The sequence below is a fragment of the Malaclemys terrapin genome, chromosome 5 (assembly GCF_027887155.1).
Source record: "Malaclemys terrapin pileata isolate rMalTer1 chromosome 5, rMalTer1.hap1, whole genome shotgun sequence".
Classification (NCBI taxonomy): domain Eukaryota; kingdom Metazoa; phylum Chordata; order Testudines; family Emydidae; genus Malaclemys; species Malaclemys terrapin.
This window is the reverse complement of record NC_071509.1, coordinates 35,487,916-35,505,780: the sequence shown is the minus strand read 5'-3', so window position 1 is coordinate 35,505,780 and position 17,865 is coordinate 35,487,916. Positions and strand designations below refer to the sequence as shown.

Here is a 17,865-nt window from a genome sequence, read left to right as displayed (position 1 = left end):
TTTTGTGTCTGGATATGATGTACTCTTCAGTAAATTCTGCAGAATAATGATAGCAGAGCTTTGCTTTGCTTCTCAGATTGAGACTCTGGAACATGATCTTCAAGCCGCGTTGGATGAACTGCAGGATGTAAAGGAAGAACGCTCTTCTTACCAAGATAAAACAGACCGACTCAACCAAGAGCTTAATCACATCCTGGGAGGACATGAAAATCGCATCATTGATGTAGATGCCCTGTGTATGGAAAACAGGTGAGTGTATAGGAAGTCTGCAGTGCTTCTCCTGCATGTACAGTGTGATGGTTCACATGGTACTAGGACTGAGTCACCTTGTTACCCACTGCCTCTAGCGAGAGGTAGCCTTGTCTGAGGTAGCTGGGTATTAGCTCCTTAACACCCCCAGCCTGTCAGCCACTAAAGCACTCTCCTTGAGTTGTGCCAGCCGTGTCTTTGTCTTGCAGGTTAGCAAGAGGGGCACCCCAGACCCCTTGGAGCATTCCCCTTTGATATCCAGCCCCGACACTGGCTACTCGCAGAAATCCCAGATCATCCATTCCCCAAGGAGTAGTGTACTCCATTTCAGTTTTATCTTAAATCGCTGCTCCTGTGTAATGCACAGCACTTGTGAGCACTTATAATAAAACAAGGTTTATTTAAGAAAGAATAGAGATTTCACTAGAAACTAGTGATGGAAGCAAATGGTCACAATACAAAACAAAATCGTAAAACTTGAGCTAGGAGGCCTATGCTTATTAGTAGTTCCCTTCCTTATCTAATAAAGTGGGTTCTCCCCTCCTCCCCCCATGTACTGTTGCAAAGCTGGCTGGTTTCCTAGAAACCAGGATCCAATCTTTCATGAAATACCCCCTCTGCTCAGTGAATGGTTACAGAGTGTCTTTCTCCACCATGTGATATATGGAATCACTATATCACATGCTACACTTCATGAATAAACACCATGCAAGTGGTGTGTTAGGTGTCGTGAGTTTCTCAGGTCGGAGAAAGGAGTTGCTTGTAAAGAACGGTGAACCCTTTGCCCATTAGCACCAATTAGCCTCTGTGTCACAGGCAGCAAATTGGTGATTGCATCAGGAGCTCAGCCAAACCACAGCTTTAAAGAACATATTTCAAAGAATGTAAACTGACAGATTTGGACTCTTAAGTGTTGTGCTTTGTATTTGTTCGGTTTCACATTTGTTTTTATTCCATTTAAATCATGAACTAGCAGTCGTAATTCATAATGGCAGGCAGCTTATTTGGGTTTTGCTTGGCTGAAATGATGGCAGCGATGCTTTGCAGTGTGTGGGGATGAGGAAGGAGGGAATGGTTCATTTTCTTTGTCAATTTATTGCACGGAATCACAGGCAACGTCAGAAGTAGCCATATTTGTATCCTTCAGACATCCTGCAGTGAATACTGAGACCGAACAGAATCTTGAGCTTGTAAATGTGTGGCCTGAGCACATGGATACATGGTTATGGATCCAGCTTTGACCACAGAAAGGGTTTGTCTTTTTATGGGGAAATTTGCCAATATAGTTATGCTGGTAAATTTGCCCTTGTAGACAAGTCCATTAATTCTCTGTCACTGCTTTGGAAAGGGGAAGTGCAGTTACAATATGATCTGGGCTCTCTCCTAGGATATTAGAAGAGAGGGCCCTGAAGAGGCTCAGGCCTGGTCTACACTAAAAAATTAGGTCAACCCGGCTATGTTGCTCCAGGGTGTGAAAAATTCACACTCATGAGCAACCTGCTTTAAGCTCATCTAACCCACAGTGTAGACAGCTACTGCCTCTTGGGGGGGTGGATTAACTACAGCAACAGGTGAACCCCGCCCATTGACGTGGGAAGTGTCTACACTGAAGTGTTACAGAGGTGCAGCGTTTCTAGTGTAGACAAGCCCTGAGGTGCATAAGTGCGACAGGTACTCCCTCATCCCTAGCAACTCTGGATTCACTTCCTTTTTATTTGGCCTGGTCTAAACAGGGGTTTTTTTGTTGTTGTTTTGGGTTTTTTTGGTACCAATTTAACTGTTAGTTATGGATGTGATTTTTCTTTTATCCAAAATAATAAATTGGTCCGAACTGTAGTATGGATGCAATTATACCAGTATAAAGGTGTTATACTAGTACAGTGTGTTCTCCTTACCCTATGGTGAGAGCCAGCTGGTATGAGTGTACTTATACCAGTATAACTGCATCCACACTTGATTGTGTTATTTTTAACTATACCAGTTTAAAACCGATCTAGCTAAACCAATATAAAAACAGTGTACAGACAAGCCCTTTATTTAAATGTGTATATATATCTTATAGGTACCTGTTCTCTAAGGTTAAAATACAGAGGGCACAAGTAAATATCTACTGATAATACAAGAAAAACTGACCCATCCAATCCCCCTACCCAAGAGCCTAGAGACTAAAAATGGGCTTTGCAGTATGTCCATAACATTTAATTACCTAGAATTTCAGAGTTACAAACACTTCGGGAAGGGAGGTTGTTCTCTGAAATGTTCATAACTCTGAACAAAATGTTATGGTTGTTCTTTCAAAAGTTTACAACTGAACATTGACTTAATACAGCTTTGACACTTTACTATGGAGAACAAAAATGATGCTTTCCCTTTATTTATTTTTGTTAGTAGGTTACCTTTAACACAGTACTGTACTGTATTTGCTTTTTTTCCCCTTTTTCTCTGATTGCATACTTCCGGTTCCAAATGAGGTGTGTAGTTGACTCGTCAGTTCGTAACTCTGGTGTTTGTAACTCTGAGGTTTTACAGTATACACATCCAGTCTTAAGAGGCCAAAGGTGGGGAAATGACTTCTGAAGTCAAGTATGTCTTCACTGAAGAATTAGCTCAGGCTCTAGCTCAGATGTTGCCCCTAATCTGTGATTGAGCCCAGACTAGTAGACACATCCGAGGGTATAGTCTTGAACTTTGGTGGTGCTTCAGCCTGGGCTGGCAACCTGTCAACTTCACAGTGCGAATGTAGGGTAATCCAGCCTGGCTGCACAGCATTTCAACAGATGTCTCCACTTGGAAGTTCAGAACATAAAAATATTGTTCTCATGGCACTGCCAGAGATGACAATTTCATGCTAAGTCAGAGCGTGTGAGCATCTTGCAAACCAGTATAATGTACCACAAAGAACCATGGGATATCCCACCAGCAATCCATCCCAGCACATAGGCTAATGCAGCATCATATGTGAATGCATATGTCTGGCGTGGGTAGGGCTTTGCAGTGGGGATGCTCCACCCGTGCTAGGTGAATTCTCCAGTGAAGACATAACTGTAGAAGCCCCCTCATGTGAAACATCCTGCCAGTGGCTCTGTTTGTGCCTTGTGCTGCGCAATGACTAACACATTGCCAGTGTTTAATAAATAACAAACAAACAATATACAGGAGTCTAATGATATATATTACGTATTTTCCAGATACCTTCAAGAGAGATTAAAGCAACTTCAAGAGGAGGTCAACCTTCTTAAATCTAATATTTCTAAGTACAAGGTAGAGTTCTCGTTATGCTGCGCTCCTCTATTTATAGAGTTTAATTTTTTTCATTTGTTTATACACATTTTAAAAGTGTAAAATTGTTTGTCTATAGCACCTTAAAAGTTAAAATTCCATGTGCAATTACCACTTCCTTTTAACTGTAGTTTAAGACAACTAGATAATTTTAGTACCTTTATGTATTTTGTTTACATCCCCAGTCTTCCCTATAGACTTCTCAGCTGTTATATAGCATAAAGAAATAGCTGCTAGAAATATCTAGAAAGTGAAGGTGTTCTCTCAAGATCTAGGAAAAATTGCTCCTAGTTGGGGTTAGAATGTGACATTGTTCCAGATTGTTGCTAAATGGAGGATTGGTGGTGGTAGAAAATTAATGCTCTTGTGTTTTCTACAAAGTGTTAGGACATTTATTATCATGCAGCTGTTCTGTTATCTCCATATTTCTCAACATCAGTACTATTGTTTGGCAAATTTTAATGATTGATATATCTTCCTTATACCTCCACTTTGAGGATAAGCTGTATGCACTCTATTGCACAATAAATTTAGATGCCTGACTATTCTTCCTCTAACCCTCTGCTCCAACTTCAATCAAAAAACACGTCTTCCATCCTTCTGCATGAGACTTTAAGCCTATTGGTGATGCTTCTTAATTCGTTAATCACTGTTAAGCAGTCACAGCATTCCCTGCCATTCTAGTGAAGTGCAAAATTCCTCCAAAGCACTGCCACCCCCATTCCAGGCATAGACCTGAGAAACTGAGGCCACAAAGCAGGTGCTGTGTGTGTATCTGATTTCTGAAGGACAGTTCTTTGGGACTATCTAGGGCTCAGCTTTAGTAAGAATCATGATTTTGCTTTGAACTCTTCCTAAAAGCCAGCATTTTCTGCTGAAAGGACCTTAAAGAGAGTTTTAGTGCTCTTTTTTTTTTTTCCCCTCTTTAAGCATGTCCAAGAGAAATTTTCTGGAAAGTCAGAATTTTATCCCAGACTGCTATTCCCCATGGACTGTTACGGCTTTTACAAATGTATTCAACTGTTTCCAGAAATAGGAAAGTTTTTTAAAAACCCAAGTGGGGTGGGTGTGTGGGGGGTGATAGTGGAGGAGGAAATAGAAAGAACAGTAAAGGGGGATGGTGATGAAGTGCATAGATTCGTTAGGGTCCCAAAGGCTCTCTTGGCTAGTATATCCAATACTCCAGAAGGAGCCCCCCTCATCCAACCAGCAGTGTAGGGATAGACTCATGCCCTAGAAGAGAAACTCCAGGATTAATATCCCCTCCCTCAGATCCTTTACTCTAATGAAAATGCTTAGGCTAATGTCTGGAAAAAAAATGTTTTTGTTTTCTTAGAATGCTCTAGAGAGACGGAAAAATTCAAAGATTCACAGTAGATCCAGCAGCAGTGCACTGACTGGAGTCCTTTCTGCAAAGCAAGGTACTGCATAGATGGAACGTGGTGGTACAGTACCTCATTCTTTCTTCAGTGTGAACTTTGAAGTTTTTCTCACATCACTTTCTTCCTAATCATCTTTTAACCTGCCAGCCAATCTCCTTTTCCTGTCAGTCTGACCCCATAAATTCCCTTCCTTTGCTTCCACCTTTTCAGCTTTACATCAAGCTTAAAGTTCTTCTCCTTTTCTTCAAGGCCCAGTATAACTCTGACCCAGATCAGTCTCTTCTTGTGTCATCTCTTTTCTCTGCTAACAATGCCAACCTTGATGCTCTATTTCAGCAGTAATACAGAGAAGGCAAGTTAAGGAAGGTGGGGGCCTGTTAAGTCCAAGTTCCACTCCTGCACTTGGGGGCTACTGTGGCTTGCTTCTCCCTTGCAGGAGGAGTTCTATGGTTACCTTCAGGAAGAGACCAACAGAGTAATCCCCTCATCCCATATGTTTTCCCCCACACACACCCTGAACAGAGGCGAAGGATCAGAAAAGATGAGGATAGGATAAGATTTTTCCCCGTGGAAATCTTGTCTCCTGCACAGTGATCCTCACCCTCTTTCCATGCACACAGGCACATACCAAACCAGCAGTACTTGTCATGACAGGTTGAAACTCAAGAAGTTCGTCAGCATTGACTGCTCTGTTTATGTCAGTGGTGGCCAACCTGAGCCTGAGGAGGAGCCAGAATTTACCAATGTGCATTGCCAAAGAGCCACAGGAACACATCAGCAGCCCCCCGTCAGCTCCCGCCCCAAGTGTCTCCCACCCGCCAGCAGCACCGCCGATCAGCACCTAACCCTCCATCCCAGCGCGCACCTCCCACCCGCCACGATCAGCTGTTTTGTGGTGTGCAGGAGGCTCGGGAGGGAGAGGAGGAGGCGCAAGGGTGCGGCAGACTCGGGGAAGGGGTGGGGGCAGTGGCGTAGCCAGGTGGAGGGAACATGGGGAGCAATAAAAAAAATAAATAAATAAAAATAAAGGCGTCACCCGCTGCGGTGCTTTTACTGACGGGGCGGTGCTTTTACTCACCCAGTGGCGCGCCGGGTCTTTGGCGGCACCTCAGCGGCGGGATCTTCAGTCGCTCTACAGGTCTTCGGCAGCATTTCGGCGGTGGGTCCTTCAGTGCTGTCGAAGACACCCAGAGCGAGTGAGGGCCTGCTGTCAAAGTGCCACCGAAGACCCGGAGCACCGTCAGGTGAGTAAAAATTAAAAAGGTGCCAAGAAATTGACAAGGCGCCACTTGTGCTCAGTGGGGGAGCGGCTGCTCCCCCACGAGCTACACTACTGGGCCGGGGCCTTGGGGGAAGGAGTGGAGTGGGGCCAGGATCTGGGGCACAGCCAGGGGTTGAGCAGTGAGCACCCTGTAGCACACTGGAAAGTTGGCGCCTATAGCTTCAGCCCCAGAGTTGGTGCCTATGCACGGAGCCGCATATTAACTTCTGAAGAGCCGCATGTGGCTCCAGAGCCACAGGTGGCCACCCTTGGTTAATGTCTTCTTCGCTATACATTTGTATAGTTTCTAGCCACAGCAGATGACCAAATGTGATCATGCTAGTGGACTTGCTGAACAAGGTTAATGAGTCCACAGGCTTTCTTATTGCAGAGGAAGTTTCTTATAGGCTGATGTGTGACACACATTGATTGTGTCACATCAATCTCAAACAACCTTAGGAAATCAATATTTCTAAACATGAAACCTTCTTTGTGGGCATGGTTTTTTCAGGTGGACTGAAGAAAAATATTCCTCTTCTGCCAGTGGCAGGAGATCATAGGATAGAAAAATGAGGCTCTTTCCAACTGAATAGAAATCTGTTCTTTCCAAAAGAAATATTAGCTAAGCAGAAAATGGGTCTACCTATGTTTGTGCTGGCAATTGCTACGGGACAGTGATCAGCTCAAACAGCCACCATTTTTTATGACTGAGTATTATATGTCTGGGTTTGTTTTGCTGGTTGGTTGGAATAAATCTACTTTCAGCTAAGTAATGAAACAAAGGTGGATTTGCTTTGTAAGTCTGACTAACTACTTGTGTCACATTTCTGTCTGCATAAAGGTAAGACTCATTTTTGTTTTAACATTTTAGTCCAAGAGTTGTTATCGGAGGACCATGGTTGTAGCCTACCCGCCACGCCACAGTCCATTTCAGATCTCAAATCTTTGGCTACTGCCTTGCTGGAGACTATCCATGAGAAAAACATGGTCATACAACACCAAAGGCAAACCAACAAGTAAGTAGTATGACTTGGAATTTGGGGGAAACCAACACAGGTGTTCAAAGCACTTTTTAAACTAGCATTTGATGTTTGAGCTCTTGTCTAGAAAATGGGAACTTAAAAACAGGAAAGGGAAGGATGGCCAGGTATCTTGTACTCCTCTTACGTGAAATGTCATTGTCATAGGTTTGGAATAGAGTTGCTTAGCCACAGCCATGACCATTCATAATATAGCAACTTGCAGATTGATTTTTATGAGGCATAAATTGTTGGATTGTAACACTACTGTATGATTCCTATTCTGTTTTGTGATTTAATAAATTATTTATGTTGGACAGTAATCTTAACTATCCTATCTAATCTAATCTTGCTATCTCACATACTTGGGATTTTCTATAGCAGCCAGCATGAGAATATAGAACTGTCTTTTGACACAGTTTAAGATATTGGACTGTGTCCTTATGCAACACGAGAAAGTAGGAACTAGAAAGGAAGCATTTCTTGATTGTGTTTAGCCTTTTAGCAGCACTGACTCACTAGTGGTAATCAGAGGTAATTCAGGCTTCTCAAAGGCACATCAGGACCAGATGCCACAAACAGGCAGATAGCTTTCATGAAAGGAAGACGAAATACTAAAGGAAACTGGATTGCACTAGAATGGATGACTCATTTTGAAAATTGATAACTCTAATACTTAGGCAGAATCCATAGCATAATTATTAGAAGTGGCAACAAAAACGGAGGAACAGTCGGTAGGTGTACTTAAATGCTTTGGATGAAGCAAGGGTCTGTTGCGCTGAAGGGAGGCTAACGTCACATCAGTACCAGGGAATCTGAGGAGAAATCCAGGCACCTTCCAACCTAGCTGTCTCACTGACTTCCATCTTTCCACCATGTTTCAGTCTAGACCTGTTATATCATGGTTCTTTGTCATTGTCCTGCATTATACTTGCCCTGTTCTTGTCTGTAAACTTTGCAAATTGCTATCTAGGTATTAAGAGTATGTCTTATTAGAGCTCAGAGTATGCCTCCCAGCTTGGGTAGACCGACTTGTGCTAGGTCTGCTCAAACTTAATGCACTAAAAATAGCGGCATGGACATTGCAGCACCAGGTATAGTTTTTCACTACCAGATAGTTGCCTTTGTTCAACTCTTAGTTAGACCTGATTGTTCCTCACTACTCGTCTGTTTTCCCCAGATCATAATTTAATTAACCCTCCCAAACTTTGGTAAGTGGAAAGAGTTGCAGATATTAATGGGGGGCCAGAGAAGGGATGAATAGAAATTAGAAGCGTAGCCTGAAAAGTAACATGTGGAAACATAAGAATACTTTTTGGTGGAAAATAATCTGGATGAACAGATACTGAATGAGGCACAAACCTGAAAAGCAGTAAAGTTGCAAGATATGTAGTGATGGTATTGGATGGTAGATTGCATGTGATTTTTTGCACAGCAGTGTGACACAAAAAAGGCCATTGCAACTTTGGGCTACATATATGCACACAGGCATATCCCTCTCTCCCCAGCTCTGTTGTGACCACACCCATAATTAGAATATTACATTTAGTCAGAGCAACCTATGGATATTTGGAAGCCACAAACAGCAAGGAGGGATAGGAATTTATTTTGGATACTGCATGAAGCAACAGGATGAAACTGAAAGAGGGCAGCTTATAAGAAAAACATCCTGACAGACAGTGAGACATATTAGGCTATGGGCTAGTCTCCCAAGGGAAGTGAAGGAAGCCTTCGGGCTTCTAAAACTAAACTTTACAAACCCATATAAAATGTTGGGAGTGTGAACTAATAGCGATAAAGGCAGATGATATCTGAAAATAAGAAAGCAAACCAAACTGGTGATGAGGTGTGGACTCACCATGAGGTTTTGATAGGGTGGGAAAGGATACACAGGGGAGGGGAGGGTTTTTTTGTTTGTTTGTATCTGGGACAGGCGCACTGCAGAGGTGAAATTGACAGAGGTCTCATGCAAAATTCCTCCCTGCTCAAGGTTGGAGATGCAAGTAGGATGAGTTAGAGAGCAAGCTGGGAGGGGAAGCTGGAGAGAGAAGGGAATGTAATGGGAGGAAAGATGACCTAGCTCAAAAAGGTAGAAGGATCTCCTTTCTTCATCCTTCTGTTCCTTTCTTCTTCCCCTGGCCTCCCTTATGACCTTGCTGCACAGAAGAATCTGTGAAATCACATTAGATGTTTTTAACTGCCTGTTGTTTGCAGAACCCTATTGGAAGTTCAGAGAAGCAATTTATTTTCCTATCCATTTCCTCCTTTCTTCTTAACCAAACAGTGATGACTCTTTGACATATGGTGCTTGTAACCCCTGAATTTATTTACTACTTTGCTCCATCTACATAGACAACATCCCTGGAGAATAGTTCCCAGAATGTGTTTAGTTAACTTGCAGCAGACCAGCAGAGGGAGCACAACATGGGGAAAACAATTTGAACCTACAGAAATGGTGGATCTTATTATTATCACCAAATGGGAAAGAAATGAAAATAGGCTATTTAATATTGCCTTCACTAATCAGTCTTTACAACTGTACTGAGTGCTCATGAATAAGAACTGTAGACCTCAGTTGCTAACCTGTCTCACTGGAAGGAGTTCTTTTAAAATATTATGGATTAAAATGGCTCCATCTTTGTTAGGAAGGACAAGTGGAGATGGATTAGTGATTGGTACAGAGATGGGGATGTGATAACAGACCCACTTCCCCACACTCCAGCCAGGTGAAGTGTTTTTTGAGTGACTGGCCAAACACGTGTTGGTACAATAGAGATTTAAAGTGTTTGCAGTGGGATATACACACAACAGTTGGAAACAGCAGACAAAAGCATCATTTGGCTGGAGATTTGGAACACAGAGTTGTCTTTACTGCATTCTGAAGAGGGCTGTGAGCTTTGCTGCTGTTTTTGCTGTTAATCCATTTTTTGTCAAAGGCAAGAAGATGAACTCCTATGCGCATATTATAAATAAAAATAGAGTAGGAAAGACTATCGTGAATCGGTGTCAACTCATTTGTCTCCCACCAACGAATTAACCAATTCACAAAATCCAAGCTCATCTTCACCGTTTGAAGGCTAGACACAATTATTTTTCAGTTTACCAGTGATGGTGTACTTTTGTTTAACAGCAGCAGCAACAGGGTGATAATAGCTTTCAATTAGAAAAGACATTAGGCCAATAGCTTACGTTCCTTTGCCACTTGCTGTTGGATTGCAGGGCTGAGAGCTTTTTAAGGAGGCTTTGATCCCTAAGCCCTTGAGTAGCCCCGCCTCCTGGTTAACTGTTTTAAAAAGCCAGTTCCATAGAGACCAGAGAAGCTAGTGAACAGGAGCAGCTAACTGGAGTTTTGTGAGGGAGTTTAGAGAGGGAACAATAGAGCCAGATGCACCTGATTAACATTCTCTAAACTTAGGCCAATAAACACACTCCCATCGGAGGGGGGGAGAGGGGAAGCTGCAGGAGTAACTATAATGCAGGCACAGGTCCAGCAGCAGAGTGGGGGATATCCAGTTTATTGCACTGGATGCAGCATGGATGATTACCTGCCTTGTGGACAGGTGGCATATGTGTGCACTGAGTGAACACATGACATGGCCCTCAGAGACTGAATACAAGCTGTCAAGGCTGCTTCCCCACTTTGAACTTTAGGGTACGAATGTGGGGGCCTGCATGAAAACTTCTAAGCTTAACTACCAGCTTAGATCTGGTCCGCTGCCACCATCCCAAAGCTAATTCCCTTCCCTGGGTAGCCTTGAGAGACCTTCACCAATTCCCTGGTGAATACAGATCCAAACCCCTTGGATCTTAAAACAAGGAGAAATTAACCATCCCCCTCCTTTCTCCCACCAACTCCTGGTGGATCAAGATCCAACCCCCTTGGATCTAAAAACAAGGAAAAATCAATCAGGTTCTTAAAAAGAAGGCTTTTAATTAAAGAAAAAGGTAAAAATCCTCTGTAAAATCAGGATGGGAAAATAACTTTACAGGGTAATCAAACTTAAAGAGCTCAGAGGACCCCCCTCTAGCCTTAGGTTCCAAGTACAACAAACGGAGATAAACACTCTAGCAAAAGGTACATATACAAGTTGAGAAAACAAAGATAAACTAACACGCCTTGTCTGGCTGTTTACTTACAAGTTTGAAATATGAGAGACTTGTTCAGAAAGATTTGGAGAACCTGGACTGATGTCAGATTGTACAAACAGAAGTGCTGGGCTATCTTGATTATCACTTCAAAAGTTTTTTTTTTTTTTCTCTTAATTGGCCTTTCAGAGTAGGTAAGACAATGCCCACCTTTTCATGCTGTGTGTGTGTCTCCTCAATATATGTTCCATTCTATGCATCCGAAGAAGTGGGCTGTAGCCCACGAAAGCTTATGCTCAAATTCGTTAGTCTTTAAAGTCTCAAAGTTAACTAGGAAGGAAATGTATAAGATAAAAATGCTGATTGGCTCAGATTTCATTGAAGTTAGAGATGAGAAAACAGTTTGGTCACTGAGTGCGTGCCTATGCCAGAGCATGAATGCTCCCATTGGCACATGACCTAATGTTTTGTCACTCTTGGTATGTCTATACTGCAATAAAATACACGTGGCTGGCCCGTCGGCTGACTCAGGCTGCAGGGCTATAAAATACCCAATTTGTTTACACTGTAATTCTATCTATAGCATTGCAGCCTGAGCCCAAGTCAGCTGACCCAGGCCAGCTGTGGGTGTTTTATTCTAGTGTAGACACCCCCTTTGGGGCTAAGTATCTCAGTTGATGGGCTTGTATTACTACCCATAGACTATTCCCCGTCCCCATTCACTTCACTCCTGTCCCTGATATTTATCATAAATTTTCCCTTTTTTTTTTTCTTCATTTCATTCCCTTTCTCTTGTATTACTCTCCTCTCCCACCTTAGTATTTACACTACTGAAATACTGATAGACTCTTTTATCCTGTGCCTTGCACACACCTCATGGTAAATGCTTTGCTAGGCTACAGATATTTAGCCTCTTTTAATCTTTCTTTCATCAGTCTCTCTAGCCCCTTAATTTTTGTTGCTGTGTTTCATATTCTTTCCAGTTTCTAGGTTTTGGGGGTTTTTTTTTGTTTGTTTGTTTGTTTTGTTTTTTTCTGGTAACCAGGTGCCGGGTGTGCTCAAATGGGAGAGGCATAAAAACCTGATTAGGTGGGCTGAGCACAGTATTCCATCCCCACCAGAGCTGTGTACAGAGACTGTAGCTTCACTCGTTTTTGATGTGCTGTCTGAGTATTCAGTCCAAAACTTCATTGTCTTTTCCTGTTGCTATACCTTCATGTAAAGTCGTATATAATATGCTGTCCATTATCTCTGCTAGGTCACTTTTAGCATTGCTGTCTCTTCTGGGGTGTATCTACTCTTGGAGCTGGGGTGTGATTTCCAGCTCGCGGAGACATATATGTGCTAGCTCTAATTAACTAGTGTGCTAAAAGTAGTGTCCCAAGCAGTGGGAGGGGCTAGGTACTCCGACAACATGCCTAGAGTATCTGATTGGCATGTATTCAGGATGGCTAGCCCCTTCCGCAGCTTTCCCTGCCATAGTCACGCTCTATATTTAGCTTGCTAGCTCAATTAGAGCTAGTGTAAGTGTGTTTCCTCGAGCTGGGAATTACTCCCCCACCTCCAATCGTAGACATACCTTAGGTATCTCCCTTCCATTGAATGTTGTTTGGGATTTAGATAAGGCCTTCTGTTTTTTAGAGACTTGTTCTAGAAGTGAAATACTTTCAAAACTTGCAACAAAATGGAACCTTTCTTGTTAGATACAAAATATCATCTGATTTTGGGGGGGGCAAATTATGGCTAAAAGGTAAATCTTGCTGGACAGCTGAGGATGGTATTTACATAGGGATCAGAAACAAAAGCCTTGGCGACCCAGGAAATGCAGTCCAAATTAAGAGCAGTTGAGAAGGTCTGTAAAGAACTTGAGACTGCTTAGTACTGAAGTGAGACCCTGATCAGTGGAATCAAACAGCATTTGCTGTGCTACGAAGGAATATTAAAGCTTGATGGGCAAACCAGATTGGATAAAGTAACTGGCCCAAAACTAAGGCTAAAAGCTTGCAAAATTCAAATCTTATTTTGAGGTTCAAAGATGATATTTGCATACCGCTCTACCTCCTGGTTTCAGCCAAGGAAGGGAATAGAAATACCATAGGGGCTATTCCCACAGTATTTCTTTCATAGTAAATCTAAGATCTACTGGAAATTTATTTGGGACTTCTGTTTTGGGAGAGGCTCAGGTAAGCATCCAAATATTGTTTAATCTGAACTTTTCGGGGGGTTGCCCATCACTGTTAGTGAAACAAAAGATAAACAAGTTAATATGTATGTGCTGTGACCTGTGGAGAATGTATCCACAACCATGCAAACATGTATGGGTGGAATAAATCCCTGTGACAATGAGTCTTCTCTTTCTGAGCTGATATGTCATGTTCTTTTTTCAGAATTCTAGGTAATCGGGTGGCAGAATTAGAGAAGAAGCTGAGAACTTTGGAAATTTCTGGTTTGTGGAGTCTTCCAGGTTAGTAGAAATTCAGAAAAACATAAGAATGGCCATTCTGGGTCAGACCAATGGTCCCTTTAGCCCAGTATCGTGTCTTCCTTCAGTGGTCAATGTCAGATCCTTCAGAGGGAATGAACAGAAACTGGCGATTGAGTGATCCATTCCTGGTTGTCCAGTCCCAACTTCTGGCAGTCAGAGGGCTGGGGATACCCAGAGCATGGGGTTGCATCCCTGACAGGGCCGGCTTTAGCATGTGCGGGGCCCCATGCCGGGACGCGAATAGCAAATCCCCATTGGATCCCTCCCCGAATCCCCGCCCTGGCCCCGCCTCTTCCCCAGCACATCACATTCTTCCTCACCCGTCCCTCCCAGGCTTGCACTGATCAGCTGTATGGTGGCGCAAGTGGTTTTTCCCGCTCCGCCGGCAGCCCCAGACGTTGCAGGGCCCTCTTAGGCGCAGGGCCCCTTTCCGGGGAATAGGCCAAATCGGCTTGAAGCCGGCCCTGATCCCTGACCATCTTGACTAATAGCCATTGATGGACCTAACCTCCATGAACTTATCTAATTCTTTTTTTGAACCCATCTCCTGTCAATGAGTTCCGCAAGTTAATTGTGTGTTGTGTGAAGAAGTACTTCCTTTTGTTGATTTTAAACCTGCTACCTATTGATTTCATTGAGTTACCCTTGCTTCTTCTGTTATGTGAAAGGGGTAAATAACTTTATTTACTTTCTCCATGCCATCTGTGATTTTTATAGACCTCTATCATACCTCATAGTAGTCTCTTTTCTAAGCTGACCAGTCCCAGTCTTTTTAATCTTTCCTCTGGAAAGCTGTTCCATCCCCCAAATCATATTTGTTGCCTTTCTCTGTACTTTTTTTCAGTTCTAATATAGCTCTTTAGAGCTGGGGCAACCAGAACTCTATGCAGTATTCAAGGTGTGGGTGTACCAGGGATTTATGTATATGCATCGATATTTTCTGTCTTATTTATCCCTTTTCTAATGGTTCCAAACATTTGGTGACCCTTTTCCTTTTTTTGCCTGCCACTGAACATTGAGCAGGTGTTTTCAGAGAACTGTGCATGATGACTCGAAGATCTTCTTTTTTTCTTTTGAGTGATATCAATTTAGACTCTATCATTTTGTATGTATAGTTGGGATTGTTTTCCAATGTGCATTACTTTGCATTTATCAGCGTTTAATTTTATCTGCCATTTTATTGGCCCATCACCCAGTTTTGTGAGATCCCTTGCATTAAGTGTTTGGGTGTCTGTTTCCATATTAGGATTTCAATGTACAATTTTTGTGAGAAACTTGTTAAAAATATAGCCAAGTTTCAGTGGCTAGTGGTTTTGAAAAGATGGATGTTCAACACTTTTTGGGAAAATCCAGCTTAAGGTATGTCAAGTTGGAAACCCAAAATCACTAGTCACTTGTGAAAATGCTGGTTTTACACACATTTTAAATCCAAATATAGTAGATAGCAGAAAAAATACCCTTTGGCGAATGCAAGGAACAATCGAACTATCACTATGGGTTGTAGCTGAAAAATATTAACGATCTGATTTAAATGTTAGTATAAAATCATACAACTTAAGATATTAGAGCCAGGTTTTTTTCAACATGTTTTATTTATTAATTTTAGTTAAATGTGCATTGTTCAGATTACGTTCATTTTTGGTTATTTTTCTCTCATTAAACCTAATTGTTGCTCCTTTAATCATTGTTCTCCTTGATGTTCACACACTAGGTTATGTTTGTGGTAACAATTTCCCACTGCTGCTACCATTAGAGGTACCTACACTAGAGTAGACAAGGTTTCAGGTGTTCTAACCTATATCATTTAGGTCTAAGCTCACCAAAAAACAGCTAATATTTAGCAATGTATCTGAAGAGTCCTAGTGACAAATCTCTCCAGTTCCACTCCTGATGTTAGTTTTAACTCAAATCCTCTTGATGCAAGATGCAGATAAAATAATTATCTTGAGTCACACTAATATAGGTTTACATTCTAATTGAAATTTAATGGGTATTTAACATATTGTTATTCTACTTTGTTTAAAAAATGTTGTTCAGTGAAATTCGTAGTTAATAAATGCAATGTTTGGTCTTTGCAGAAATGTATAAAAATAAATAAAAAATAGAATAAATGGAATGCTGAGAGCTTGCTCCATTGTTAGTCTAGTTAGGTAAGACATCCAATTAATATTAATACAATAACTGTCTCTTTTCTTCCTTTCTTTTGCTGCCTGAAGGCCTGAGCTACAATGTCTCAGTGGGATTTGGGAGTAGGTTCTACTTGACATGTATATTTTTAGTAACTAATTTTAGCAGTACGTTAAACATTGTCACAGCATGTAAATAAATGGAAATGTTATCTGAATATTTTTATGTTTGTCAGATTAAGATGTTCAAGTGAGTGAGTTAGATGTCCACAAGGGAAATAGAGACTACTGCACAAGACAGTTCTTTTAAATTGGGGAAAATGATAATAAAGGATGATGCTCAATAGTTGTAACTGAATTTTACACTAGATTGCGACTTGCATCAAACAGTGTGGTTTATTTATTCGTTTAACCAGAGAAGCAGTAAATTAAGAATGCACTTTTGTTTCCAAGTGTGATCGAGCTCAGAGATACCAAATATGAGTCTTGTGACACCCAGTGGGATCACAAAAACTTTTTTAGATGGTTACAAACTGGCCTCTGCTCTGTAAAATACCATCTCCTATCAGTACTGTGAGAACTATCATAAGAATGTTGGCTTGAGTGAAGGGTGAGAGCACCTGCTCTGATTGATGCTAGAAGAAAGATTTTCAGAAGAAAACATCACTTGATTTACAGTGAGTTGAACTTTTTGTCATTGGAAAGACTTGCCAGTGAGAGCTGACTTTCAATCATACTTGTGAAACAGACACATCATTCTAGTTTAATACATTTCAGGTTGCTAAAAGCAGAATGAATATTGCTACCTAAACATCGCCAGCAATAGACTATTTACTTAGCCCAGCACCATGCCACCTATTTACAAATAGAAATAGCCTTAACATTCATTCTTTGCCAACCTGTAGGAGAAATGGTTTGATAGTTTGTAGGTTCTTTAGTTGGTTAGTTTTTGTTTGTAGGCTTGCATGTAGGGGGGGAAACTGGGTAAGCGAAATCAAATAAATGAATTTTGTGTTTGAAAGTGGTGAGGTTTGCAGTTGTCACCTTTTGTCAGGGGTGAGTTCCATAGAGTGGGTCTCAATCCTGCAAAATTTCTCTTTCACATTTAGGAATCTCCCTTACTGGCTGATGGTTTCATTGTTCAGCGAAACTCAACCTGTCACAAGAGAGCATGGTTGTGTTGGGAGAGGTCTTGGGCGTGGATTTGTTCTGATCTCATTTACATAAGTTTGTCTCTGCTGAGGGTGGAGCAAAGATGGGGTTTCAGTATCCTGGTAGCATTTCAATCTTTTATTGGTTGCCTAGATACCACGGTGATTGTTGCATTAGAAATGTGTATGTCACCCCACTTCTTAGACTTTGGTGTAATTGGACACTTTACATCAGCAATTGGTTTATAAGCTATTGTCCTCTCAACAACCAATTCCCAGCGCAAAAGGATTAAGCTGAGTCCAAGAACAGTTCTCTTGCTTTTCTTTGTATGATCACAGGAAATGCTGCAGATGGCTTTTGTTACTCAGCAGCCACCCACTTAAAACATGCAACTCCTCAACTGGCCTATCTCCAGAGGGAGTGATGTATTTAGTTCTGAGGCAGTTATGTTTGACCTTCTTTGAGCGGATATTTAAAGGGAGGTGAAAACTTGACGGAATTTAAAAGACTCCATTTGAGAACAGCGTATTCCTCTAAAGCAAGGCGGAAACAAACTTATGTTGTCATGTATAGCTCTCTTGTTTGCCTGCTTATTTTCAGCCCTGTACATTTTTAACCAGAAATCCCCCCTGAAAGCTCCCTAAATTGAGGATGTGCCTTCCAGCAGCTATATGTGGAGAAGAATAACATACAGAAGTGAGCTAGTTCCAAGCACTCAATCAAAATTACATTTGATAGCCCCACTCATACCATGCTTCACAGAATATGGGGCAGCAGTATTCAAACCTCCCACTTACAAGGATGTGAATCACTGTTATGATGTATG

At 41.7% G+C, this 17,865-nt stretch overlaps 1 protein-coding gene across 2 annotated transcripts in view; it reads left to right on the top strand.

Moving 5' to 3' along the window:
* Positions 1–17,865, top strand: part of CCDC149 (coiled-coil domain containing 149) — a 60,535-nt gene that overhangs the window by 35,657 nt on the left and 7,013 nt on the right. The window contains exons 6-11 of one of the 2 annotated variants that reach the window (XM_054029447.1): positions 77–249; positions 3,438–3,510; positions 4,865–4,949; positions 7,043–7,187; positions 13,664–13,740; positions 15,978–16,010. In XM_054029447.1, coding sequence (XP_053885422.1) covers positions 77–249; positions 3,438–3,510; positions 4,865–4,949; positions 7,043–7,187; positions 13,664–13,740; positions 15,978–16,010 — 586 coding nt within the window. The remainder of the gene's footprint in view (positions 1–76; positions 250–3,437; positions 3,511–4,864; positions 4,950–7,042; positions 7,188–13,663; positions 13,741–15,977; positions 16,011–17,865) is intronic. The other variant, XM_054029448.1, reaches the window with a different exon arrangement.